Raw genomic sequence first — 12368 nt, 5'->3', positions numbered from 1 at the left:
TCAGCTCGCAATCCACAGAGGGCGGGGCGAAGTCTTTCACATTCCCGGTTACTTCTAAAGCGCTTTAAATGTGCCTTAATGACTTTAAGAAGACAAAGTCAACCCTAGCTGGCGTCTCTTCAGGTAGGCAGTGGACATACTAATACATACACCACGGACTGATTAGCAATCAACGATGTCTAGGGTGATGGAATGAAACCCTTTCAGCTCAGGATGGAGGCCGCTGCACCTTAAAAGTGTTCCACAAGCACAAAGCTTCGATCATTCAGACGTCAGAAGAACAGAGGTCGACTGGTGGACGTCACAGGGAATACAACCCCCAACCCCTGCTCCATGCTACATACCCGTTATGTTGAGCGTGGCCTCGTGGCTGTGGCGAGTGTTGGCAGTGTTCATAGCAACACAACGAAAAACTCCAGCATCCACCTGCCTCACGGCCGTCACCTGGAGAATGCCCTTTGGCAAGAGAGTGTATCTGGAAAGGGAGGAAAAGCCAGACAATGTTTGTGTGTGTGCACGGGAACACCGTGTGTCAGCGTGCAGCTGTAACTAGAATAGATTCTAGTAATAGTAAATGATCATGCCGGGTCGGTTACCTGCTGTCACTCCTGTTGAGTGGAACCCTGTTTCTCTCCCAGGTGATGCTTGCCTCAGGTATCCCATTGATCTCACACTGGAAGCGTGCCACACCCCACTCGTCCACAGTCATGGACACTGGGTGGGTGTGGAACTTTGGAAGAGCTGAGAAGCAAGTCGCATACAAAGATTAGTGCTAATGGGAAGAACACTGGGACAATTTGGTAAAGGCCTGCAGAAAGAAGTACAAGCTATATTCAGACTTTATCAAAAATCCAACAATGAAAAAAGAAAAACGATACAAAGATTATAAAAATCAATTAACAGTAATATTGCGGAAGCAAAAAAAGGCCCATTATGATCTGCTACTGCAAAAATACAAAAATAATATTAAGGGTACATGGATGGTGATAAACAAATTAATAGGAAATAAAAAAGGAATAACTTTTCCAATTCCAAATACTGACAACAAAAAGGATATTGCCAATGCTTTTAATAAATTCTTTGTTAGCTAAACAATTAGCAAAAACTAATAATATTAAGTTACATATAACCAATAATAGTAATACAATGTTTTTGCATGGAGTATGTGAAAGCGATGTGTTACAGGTAGTTCATAAATTTAAAAATAAAAGGTCAACAGATTGTCATGGAATAGACATGAGTCTCATCAAGGAAGTCATTCACTCTATTGTTGAACCACTAACTTATATTTGCAACAAATCATTTCTGAGTGGTATTGTTCCTGAGCAAATGAAAAATAGCCAAAGTGGCAATAAACAATTAGTGTCCAATTACAGACCTATCTCACTTTTACCTCAGTTCTCAAAAATATTGGAAAAATTGTTCGAAATTAGACTTGATGCATTCATTGATAAGTACAATATATTAAATGACCATCAACATGGGTTTAGGAGAAATCGCTCCACTTCATTGGCAGTAATGGAATATGTAGAAAATGTCGCAAAAGCCATTGACCAAAAATTAAATACAGTGGGCGTTTGTTGACCTGAGCAAGGCATTTGATACAATCGATCATGATTATCTGTTAAAAAAATGTGAATATTATGGTCTTCGTGGTAAAACAAATCAATGGCTACAGAGTTATTTAAATAACAGACTTCAATATGTAACAGTTAATAATGTTGATTCTCAACTCGAGACAGTAGTTTGTGGAGTACCCCAAGGCTCAGTCCTGGGACCGAAACTATTTACCCTTTATCCAAATGATATTTTTTCGGTATCAACCCTGTTGAAAGTTATGTTTGCGGATGATACAAATTTTATCTGTTCTGGAAAAGATTTGGTTGAATTATTGCAAGTAGTGGAAAAAGAATTTGTTTTGATTAAAAAGTGGTTTGACCATAATAAGTTATCATTAAATGAAAACAAAACTAAATTCATGATTTTCTCAGGAAATAGAAATTTTGACAATGTAAAATTATATTTAAATGGAGTGGAAATTGAAAGAGTGTATGAAACGAAATTCCTAGGTGTAATAATAGACAGTAAACTCAGTTGGAAACCACATGTAGAATATATTAAACGCAAAGTGTCAAAATCTATCGCCATACTTTACAAAACAAGAGACATATTAAACCATACAGCTTTGTTCATGATATATTGTTCTTTGGTTGTACCCTACCTATCATATTGTGCAGAAATATGGGGGAGCGCAGGTAAAACATTAATAGGTTCATTAGGAAAATTACAAAAAAAGGCTATTAGAATAATCAATAAAGTAGGATATCTTGAACCAACCAATAATTTATTTATACAAAATAAAACATTAAAATCAGTTGATATTGTGAAAAATATTGGTGAGTTTCCATAGAGTGAAAAATAACAATATCCCAAAGTGTATAAATTACTTTTTCAAATGAAGGGAAACCCGCTATAATCTGAGAGGTGTATTTATGTTTGAATGTGTTAAAGCAAGAACCAACGATAAATTAAGGTGTGTTTCTGTTCTTGGAGTGAAACTGTGGAATGAGTTATCTGATGATTTATAACAATGTATTTCGTTATCAAAATTCAAAACATGTCTCAAGTGTGAAATAATTAATGAATATGAAAAGTGTGTATAAATAATAATTTGATATGTAAAGCCAATCTAATCGTCTGTATTATAGGATAGGCTACAATATGCATTGCTTCTGCCTATTCCTTTTTTGGTTGTAATGTATATTTAGTTTTGTTTAAGTTGTATTTTTTTGTCTTAATCTGACAACCAAAATAAAACTCATCATATCATATCATGCACAAGTACTAATGATGAGTATTGCCCCATCAGGTGATGTCTGTGAAAACCATTGCATTCTGTCCTCTGCAAACAAGGATGGAGTTTTGTCCAGGATGAGAAAAAAATGGCTTATGTAATGTAAAGTGTGGCGTTTACCTGACAGGGTCAAAACACGTGCCTGGATCCACCAAAATACGCGTCGAGATCCATCAAAATACACGCTTGGATCCACCAAAATAGACACCTGGATCCACCAAAATACATGCCTGGATCCACCAAAATACACACCTGGATCCACCAAAATACGCACCTGGATCCACCAAAATACACACCTGGATCCATCAAAATTACACGCCTGGATTCACCAAAATACGCAACTGGATCCACCAAAATATGCTCCTGGATCCACCAAAATACGCGCCTAGAGACATCAAAATACACGCCTGGATCCACCAAAATACACACCTGGATCCATCAAAATTACACGCCTGGATTCACCAAAATACGCAACTGGATCCACCAAAATATGCTCCTGGATCCACCAAAATACGCGCCTAGAGACATCAAAATACACGCCTGGATCCATCAAAATACACGCCTGGATCCATCAAAATATGCAACTGGATCCACCAAAATATGCTCCTGGATCCACCAAAATACGCACCTAGATCCATCAAAATACAGGCCTGGATCCATCAAAATACACGCCTGGATCCACCAAAATACACGCCTGGATCCACCAAAATACGCAACTGGATGCACCAAAATATGCTCCTGGATCCACCAAAATACGCGCCTAGATCCATCAAAATACGCGCCTGGATCCATCAAAATACATGCCTGGATCCACCAAAATAAACGCCTGGATCCACCAAAACACACGTCTGGATCCACCAAAACACGCACCTGGATCCACCAAAACACGGACCTGGATCCACCAAAATACGCGCCTGGATCCACCAAAACACGGACCTGGATCCACCAAAATACGCGCCTGGATCCACCAAAATATGTGCCTTGATCCATTAAAACACGGACCTGGATCCACCAAAACACGTGCCTGGATCCACCAAAATACGCAACTGGATCCACCAAAATAGATAGATATATAGATTTTTATTCGTCCCCATAGGGACATTTTTCTTCACTGACTGAACATCAACAACATCATCACACATCACAGACAACAAACTAATAATATGTGACACAATATTGTAACATGTGACACAATATTGAGAAAACAAATACGCACCTGGTTCCACCAAAATACACACCGGGATCCATCAAAACACACGTCTGGATCCACCAAAACACGCACCTGGATCCACCAAAACACTCACCTGGATCCACCAAAATATGTGCCCTGATCCATTAAAACACGGACCTGGATCCATCAAAATACGCACCTGGATCAGTCAAAATACGAACCTGGATGCACCAAAATACGCACCTGGATCCATCAAAACACGCACCTGGATCCATCAAAATACGCACCTGGATCCATCAAAATACACATCTGGATCCACCAAAACACACGTCTGGATCCACCAAAACACGCACCTGGATCCATCAAAATACACGCCTGGATTCACCAAAATACACGACAAGAGCCATCAAAATACGCACCTGGATCCATCAAAATACACGCCTGGATTCACCAAAACACACGACTGGATCCACCAAAATACGCGCCTGGATCCACCAAAATACGCGCCTGGATCCACCAAAATACGCGCCTGGATCCATTAAAACACGGACCTGGATCCACCAAAACACGTGCCTGGATCCACCAAAATACGCGCCTGGATCCACCAAAATACGCAACGACCCATCAAAATATGCAACTGGATCCACCAAAATAGATAGATAGATAGATAGATTTTTATTGGTCCCCATAGGGACATTTTTCTTCACTGACTGAACATCAACAACATCATCACACATCACAGACAACAAACTCATAATATGTGACACAATATTGTAACATGTGACACAATATTGAGAAAACAAATACGCACCTGGTTCCACCAAAACATACACCTGAATCCGTCAAAATACACGCCTGGATCCATCAAAATACGCACCTGGTTCCACCAAAATACGCGTCTGGATCCACCAAAACACGCACCTGGATCCATCAAAATACACGCCTGGATCCATCAAAATACGCACCTGGATCCACCAAAATACACACCTGGATCCACCAAAATACACACCGGGATCCATCAAAACACACGTCTGGATCCACCAAAACACGCACCTGGATCCAGCAAAACACTCACCTGGATCCACCAAAATATGTGCCCTGATCCATTAAAACACGGACCTGGATCCATCAAAATACGCACCTGGATCAGTCAAAATACGAACCTGGATGCACCAAAATACGCACCTGGATCCATCAAAACACGCACCTGGATCCATCAAAATACGCACCTGGATCCATCAAAATACACATCTGGATCCACCAAAACACACGTCTGGATCCACCAAAACACGCACCTGGATCCATCAAAATACACGCCTGGATCCATCAAAATACGCACCTGGATCCACCAAAACACACGTCTGGATCCACCAAAACACGCACCTGGATCCATCAAAATACGCACCTGGATCCATCAAAATACACATCTGGATCCACCAAAACACACGTCTGGATCCACCAAAACACGCACCTGGATCCATCAAAATACACGCCTGGATCCATCAAAATACGCACCTGGATCCACCAAAACACACGTCTGGATCCACCAAAATACGCACCTGGATCCACCAAAATACGCCCCTAGATCCATCAAAAGTGTTGCATTTTCATTCAAATCAATACATATACAGCTATGTATTGCGATTAACGATGCGATAATCTGAAAGCCAATGTACTCTAAACCAGTGGTTCTTATCCTTGTTGGAGGTACCGGACCCCCCAGTTTCATATGCACATTCACCGAACACTTCTGTTGTTTTTTTCAGATTCAAGACAGGTATATGATTTTTTAATGGTGCACAAAATGAACCGTGCATGAAATCACCTTCTTCAAAGAACAAAACCAACACAGTGCATGAACTCACTAGAGATTACATCCCGGCCAATCAGGGTGATTCTGCTGTTGCCTTTGAGAGACCAGTTCAGGGCGTGGCTTCACCTTGGGGCCGCTCTCGTGTCATGTTCACATCAAAGTCTGTTCCTTTTCTTTGTTTTTATGTCCAGCATCCTCAAAGGATTGCTCTCAAAGATATGTTGTAACAAATGGTGATGATGATGAATTTATTTATTAGATAGAATGTTAGAGTACAAGTACAGTCACACAGTAGCATGTATTACAGTACAAATAAAGTCAAACATCCTGTCTAAGAGGAGCATTTCAAAAAAGCCCTTGCGGTCTTGTTTCCGTTGAAAGTCCTTCGTACATAAATCATCCACAATTAACAATACAATTTTAACAATACAAATAAAAATAAAACCAATATTAAATTACTCAATTGATGCAACGTAACATTAGAAAAACAAAAATAAAATGATTTTACACCGCCAGTGCAAACTAACAATTAATCTACCGTATTTTCACGACCTTATGACGCACCTGGTGATTCGCCTCTCATTAACAGCTGATTTTTCGGTATTTCAAACGTACAAAGGGCGCGCGGATCAAAAGGCGCCGGCATGATAGGTGCGCAAAATAAAGCAGGAGCAAAACTGAGTTTAGTACTCACATCTTTAATCGTCATCAATCAAACAAGCATACTAGTGCGCGTTTTAAAAAATAGAGCCGGAGCAAAACAGAGTCATTAATCAAACCCATCAAAGTCCTCATCCTCTGTTTCTGTAGTGAACAGCTGCGCTAGATCTCCGTCAAACATGCCGGCCTCTTTCTTCACTGTCAGAGTCACTTTCCGTGCCGTGCAGCGCCTCGGAAATGGAGCCGGCTTCACAGAACAACGATGCTAGCAGACAGTTAGCCGAAGCAGCTACAATCCAGTCAAACTGTGGCGCTGCGCTGCCTTCCACTCTGAGTGGAACTGTGTTCTCCTTCTGTCATCCAGCGCTCCCACGCAGCCCGCAGTTTAACGTTGAACGGTTGGAGTTCTTTGGTTAATCCACCGGGGATGACGATGATAAGATAGCTTGCTAGTTAGCCCGTTAGCGCGTTAGCTAGCTTCACTCCGGTTTAGACCGTATCGGTGAGATCGCCGCGCACGGAGTCGCCGATTGCAGGAGCCGAGTTGCTGCAGGTCTTCTTGTTGCTTCCTCCTCTTCCTCCATGGATTCATTAATGCTGGATTCTCTCTCCGCTGCTCTATTCCCGTGTTCTGCTGCGGGACCGACAGCCTCGAGTTGGAACTCTGCTTCCGTCAACACGCCATAATAGTTTACTGTGGTGAAGCGCATCGGCGCGTATCACTCCGCCAGGCGCCTGACTGAGTCCGCCTTACAACAACAAATAGGCCGCGCGGACCAATGGACGCCCGGCACATTTTGAAAAAAATCTAAGACTTTTAGGCGCGTCCTATGGGTGTGAAAATACGGTAAAATAAATTACACCACTGATGCAAAATGACAATGAATGACAATAAATAACTTACATAAATTACAATAAATTACTAAGGCAATTAATATGTGCAACGTAGGTGGACAAAAAAAAGGAGGGGGGGTTTGATCCGGAGAGAGTCGTGATGACTATCTCCGTTTCTGTCCCCCTAAAAGGTGTATTTTTAGGGCCGTTTTGAAGGAGGCCAAAGAGGTGCATGTTTTGAGGGGAGGAATCAAACAGTTCCACCCTTGGGGGGCAGTATTATAAAAAGATGATTTACCCATGTTAGTCCTATAGGAGGGGGTAATCAGGTTGTTGTTTGAGCTCCCTCTAGTGTTGTGGCTGTGGGTGTCACTAAATCTGTGGAGGTGTTTATTCAGGTATGCAGGGATTGAGGGGACTGAGGGCAGAGCTGCATTGACTATTTTAAATGCCAATCCCATTTTGAGTTGTTTAACCCTGTCTTCTACCCTGAGCCATTTTAGGCTAGCAAAATGTCCAGGAAGAAGGTGGGTCATGGCCCCAGATTGAGGAGTAGCCGAATCAGTTTGTTTTGGGAGGTTTGGAGCCTGGTTTTCAGGGACATTTTGATGTTTGAATACCAGGAGGTGCTAGCATAGTCAAAGAGGGGCTGAACGAGGGCTCCAGCAAGAGTCCGGAGACAAAAGCAGACATTCTGCCCAAAAATCTTGTTCTCTGATTGACTTTTTTGATCACCTTAGTTGCCATACTATCGCCAGACAGGTATTTGTCAAGAACACAGCCCAAATAGGTAATCTCTTCTTTGCTGGAGATTACTGTATTATCGACTGTGACCTTGGTATTAAACATTCCAGGGTTTCTTAGCAACAACAATTCCTCATCTCCATGTAGCTTCAAAAAGTCTTCCTTCATCTTTGCCAGTACGAGGCTAGAGGAGGCTCCATCATGCAAGTCATGCAGATTCTCCCCCTGGAAAGCTTATTGTGTTTATTTATTTTGTTTAATGTTTGGTATTGACGCTGACTCCCATCACGTGAATCCATGTTGGACATGTTCGCCCGACCACTTTCTTTTTTTGCTCGACATTGTTAGTTTGGTGTTGAGATGGGTAGCTCATTGTGTGAATGCGAGTTCGTGGGAGCGTTGGATGACAGTAGAAGACTTCAGGTACCAGAGTGATGGAGAGAATGTGGAAAGGAGGTGAAGAATCGTGTGCAGTTAGGCGGGAACGGGGGGAGGAAAGTATCAGGTGTGCTCTGTGATAGGACGAAGGGACAGGTCTACAAGACAGTGGTGAGGACAGACATGATGGACGGCTTAGAGACAGTGGTGAGGACAGCCATGATGGACGGCTTAGAGACAGTGGTGAGGACAGCCATGATGGACGGCTTAGAGACAGTGTCTCTGAGCTAAAGACAGGAGGCGGAGCTAGAAGTGGAGGAGATGAAGATGCTGAGGTTCTCCTTGGGAGTGACCAGGTTGGACAGGATTAGAAATGAGACAATAAGAGGGACAGTGAAGGTTAGATATTTTGGAGACAAGGTCAGAGAGACCAGACTTTGATGGTTTGGACATGTCCAGAGGAGAGACAGGGACTATATCGGTAGAAGGATGTTGAGGTTCTCCTTGGGAGTGGCCATCTTGGACCAGTTGAGTGAGATTATTTGATTTTTAAAGTTTCAGTTAGAGAGATGCTTTTAGTTTAGTTAAGTTCAAGAATAAATAAATAAATAAATAAAAGACTGAACGTCTCGGACTGTGAGGGATCGACCACTCCTTTGGTCTTTGATCCACACATCACGACATATTATTTTTGAGCTTTGTATATTGTGATTTGATGATTTGTAGCTCAATAAATGAAGTAATGAATTGAGGGTTTCCCACCACCATTTGGTGAGCAGCATGTCGACGGAGAGCGACTTCACACAGGCGAACATCGACGTGTACAAAGTGTGACAAAATGACTGAAGCAAATGTCGTGTTATCTGTTATCGGACTCGTGCAATCCGGAAATGAGCCCTTCCTGCCCATATCAGTGTCAGAATATATGCAAACAGTACAATTTATAGTATTGTACTGTCCAACACTTACATGCCAGAAGGACTTTGGCCTTGCGGCTGACCAGCAGGCCATATTGATTCTGGGCAGTACATTCATACTCTCCCACATCTCCGGCGCTCCCATCCCTGCGCCTCTGGACGCTCTGGATGAACAGCGTGCCGTTCGGCAGCAACCGAACCTGTGGACTGCTGGGTAAAGGCACGCCGTTCTTACGCCATGTAACCGTGATGGGTTCCTCTCCCTGGACCTGACAGTCCAGCATGAGTTGGCGTTCTCTCACCGCAATGACATCACTGGGCTGGAGTAGGAAAGACAACTCTAATGCCAGACAGCGTCCTGCAGACAGGAGAGAGATACCGGTTAAACGTTAGAGTCTGTCTCCAGGCAATCATTGAAGCAGAAATGCAATCAGGATAACGTCATCCCATTTGAAGAGAAGGCTCTTCATCTCGGACCCGCTCCTCATTCCTTACTCTGGTTCTATCTGTGTGAGGTCCTGGTGGGGTCACTCCATATCTAGAAGCAACGGCCCAGCTAGAGAAAGTTCCAGCGCTCATTGAGCTTTGGGTTGAATGACTCTAAAGGACAACAAACACTGACAAATTCTGTCCACTCAAAGTGGCCCAATAGAAACGGGTTAGCGTCTCAGTCGAGCTCATTCTGATTGTAAACACTTAACTAATAAAAATGTGGAGGCACCAGATTTATCGCACCAAATTCCACACATTCACACACTCCCGACATACGCCTGATTTATATCCCTCAAGGTCCATCCATTGTCTGTATATCTATATATCTATATATTGCTTACTCATCTGCCTACTTCTATGTAGAATGACAAGATATGGCTGATTTGTGATACTGAATGAATGAATGAATGAATATATTTATTAGATATAATGTTAGAGTACAAGTACAGTCACACAGTAGCATGTATTACAGTACAAGTACAGTCAAAGAGTAGCATGTATTACAGTACAAGTACAGTCACACAGTAGCATGTATTACAGTACAAGTACAGTCAAACAGTAGCATGTATTACAGTACAAGTACAGTCACACAGTAGCATGTATTACAGTACAAGTACAGTCAAAGAGTAGCATGTATTACAGTACAAGTACAGTCACACAGTAGCATGTATTACAGTACAAGTACAGTCAAACAGTAGCATGTATTACAGTACAAGTACAGTCACACAGTAGCATGTATTACAGTACAAGTACAGTCACACAGTAGCATGTATTACAGTACAAGTACAGTCAAACAGTAGCATGTATTACAGTACAAGTACAGTCACACAGTAGCATGTATTACAGTACAAGTACAGTCACACAGTAGCATGTATTACAGTACAAGTACAGTCACACAGTAGCATGTATTACAGTACAAGTACAGTCAAACATCCTGTCTAAGAGGAGCATTTCTAAAAAGCCCTTGCGGTCTTGTTTCCGTTGAAAGTCCTTCGTACATAACTCATCGACATTTAACAATACAAATTTCACGATACAAATAAAAATAAAACCAATATTCAATAACTCAATTGATGCAAAGTAACAATAAATTACATAAGCGCTGAAAGATTTACTCAGCCTCAATCGCTCCATGGTTGCAGGGGCAACAACACAAGAGGAGGCCTCACCGATAGATAAAAAGTGTGAGGAACCCACCAACCAAATGGACCAGAACCCAAATGCTGTTTCATGTGACTAATGGCGCATCTCGTTTTGCTGCATGCCAACAAGCCGAGGGCAACGGCAATACGAACACTGAGCAGGAGAACACTGGCCATGCTGCAGGGGCCGCCTCCTTTGAAGCAGAGGCCAATCGTGACAATAGTATTGTGACAACGCTTATTTACACCCAGCCCACAGTGACCTCTCTCAGAAAGTGCTGTTGGCCACCATAGAGCCACCGTAGACCCAGGGGCACCATCTGCCTTCCCCTGCACCCCTCCCAGCTCGAGTCCTTTCATATCCATCGCTGAGGTGACTTTCCCATGCTACGAGAGCGCTCTCATAACCTTTGTTCATTCCCCTCCTTGACCTTTGCAACAATCATCGTCTCCCCCATCTTTATGGGTGTTCATTTTCTCATATGCAAACAGCCACGAACCCTGGTCCTTTTCTTCAGCCATGAGGCAGGAACAATTGGGAGTTGCACTTGAACCTGCATAATGCCTAATCAGTGTCACCATGGATTGTTGCATCTGCTCAACCCAGCTGTGAGTCGTTGTTGTCCGGACTCCATCCAGCATCACATCCCAGATGCAGCAGCTCGACTCGACTTTGTGTGGCTTCAGCGCAGAAGAAGCATTTCACACATGTAGGCGTTAAGAATGCACACACAAGCTAAGGGAGAGGGAAGATGGCAGCCCTGTAGCGGCGCCCAGAGGGATGGTGCCTTGTTCAAGGGCACCTCGGCGGCACTCAGGAGGCACGCGTTCAGTCGGTCCGTACGATCTGCATTGCTTGCATTCATGAAGGACAATGTTTTCAACTTGAAGTCCTCCAGATATCATCCGGCTGATGTCTCCAGCTTATAAAATTCATTTGCGCATGAAACAGCCTTTGTGATTTTTTTAATGTTGCTTTTAGAGTACAGGCTGGGAGTTTAAATATATTCTGAACACACAACAGAGGTCTTCCTTCATTGATTCACTGTTCAACCAAATGGAAGCTCTCCACCCCAGCAGAGAGGACTGTGGTTCCTCTGGTCAGCTGGGTGTGAACAGGCCGATCGAGCCCCGTGATTCCCATGAGCCTTCCACCCCCAGGCCTGCTAACGAAACTCGGGGCTCCGAAGGGGGGATTAGCGAACTCTTGGTGCTACAACCCATGGAACCTAAACGGCCACATGTTTTCTCATGTGTTTGATTTGGAATGGGAAGTCAGGTTAGCATTGATAAGGTTAGACAGAGCATTGAAAGGAGACTCTGACGGATCATAAAGGTGCAGTGCTGCTTTAATAATGTATGT

The 12368-nt window shown here is 43.0% G+C and overlaps 1 protein-coding gene across 1 annotated transcript in view; it reads right to left on the bottom strand.

Moving 5' to 3' along the window:
- The window catches only part of si:ch211-57n23.4 (immunoglobulin superfamily DCC subclass member 3), a 37217-nt gene extending 27009 nt beyond the window's left edge, over nt 1-10208 (bottom strand). Inside the window, exons 1-4 of the mRNA XM_068746977.1 lie at nt 10205-10208; nt 9424-9729; nt 597-741; nt 345-475 (exon numbers count right to left, since the gene is read on the bottom strand). Coding sequence (XP_068603078.1) covers nt 345-475; nt 597-741; nt 9424-9729; nt 10205-10208 — 586 coding nt within the window. The remainder of the gene's footprint in view (nt 1-344; nt 476-596; nt 742-9423; nt 9730-10204) is intronic.
- Nucleotides 10209-12368: the final 2160 nt, after the last annotated feature.

This window comes from Brachionichthys hirsutus, chromosome 13, assembly GCF_040956055.1.
Source record: "Brachionichthys hirsutus isolate HB-005 chromosome 13, CSIRO-AGI_Bhir_v1, whole genome shotgun sequence".
Classification (NCBI taxonomy): Eukaryota; Metazoa; Chordata; class Actinopteri; order Lophiiformes; family Brachionichthyidae; genus Brachionichthys; species Brachionichthys hirsutus.
This window is presented reverse-complemented; position numbering and strand designations above follow the sequence as displayed.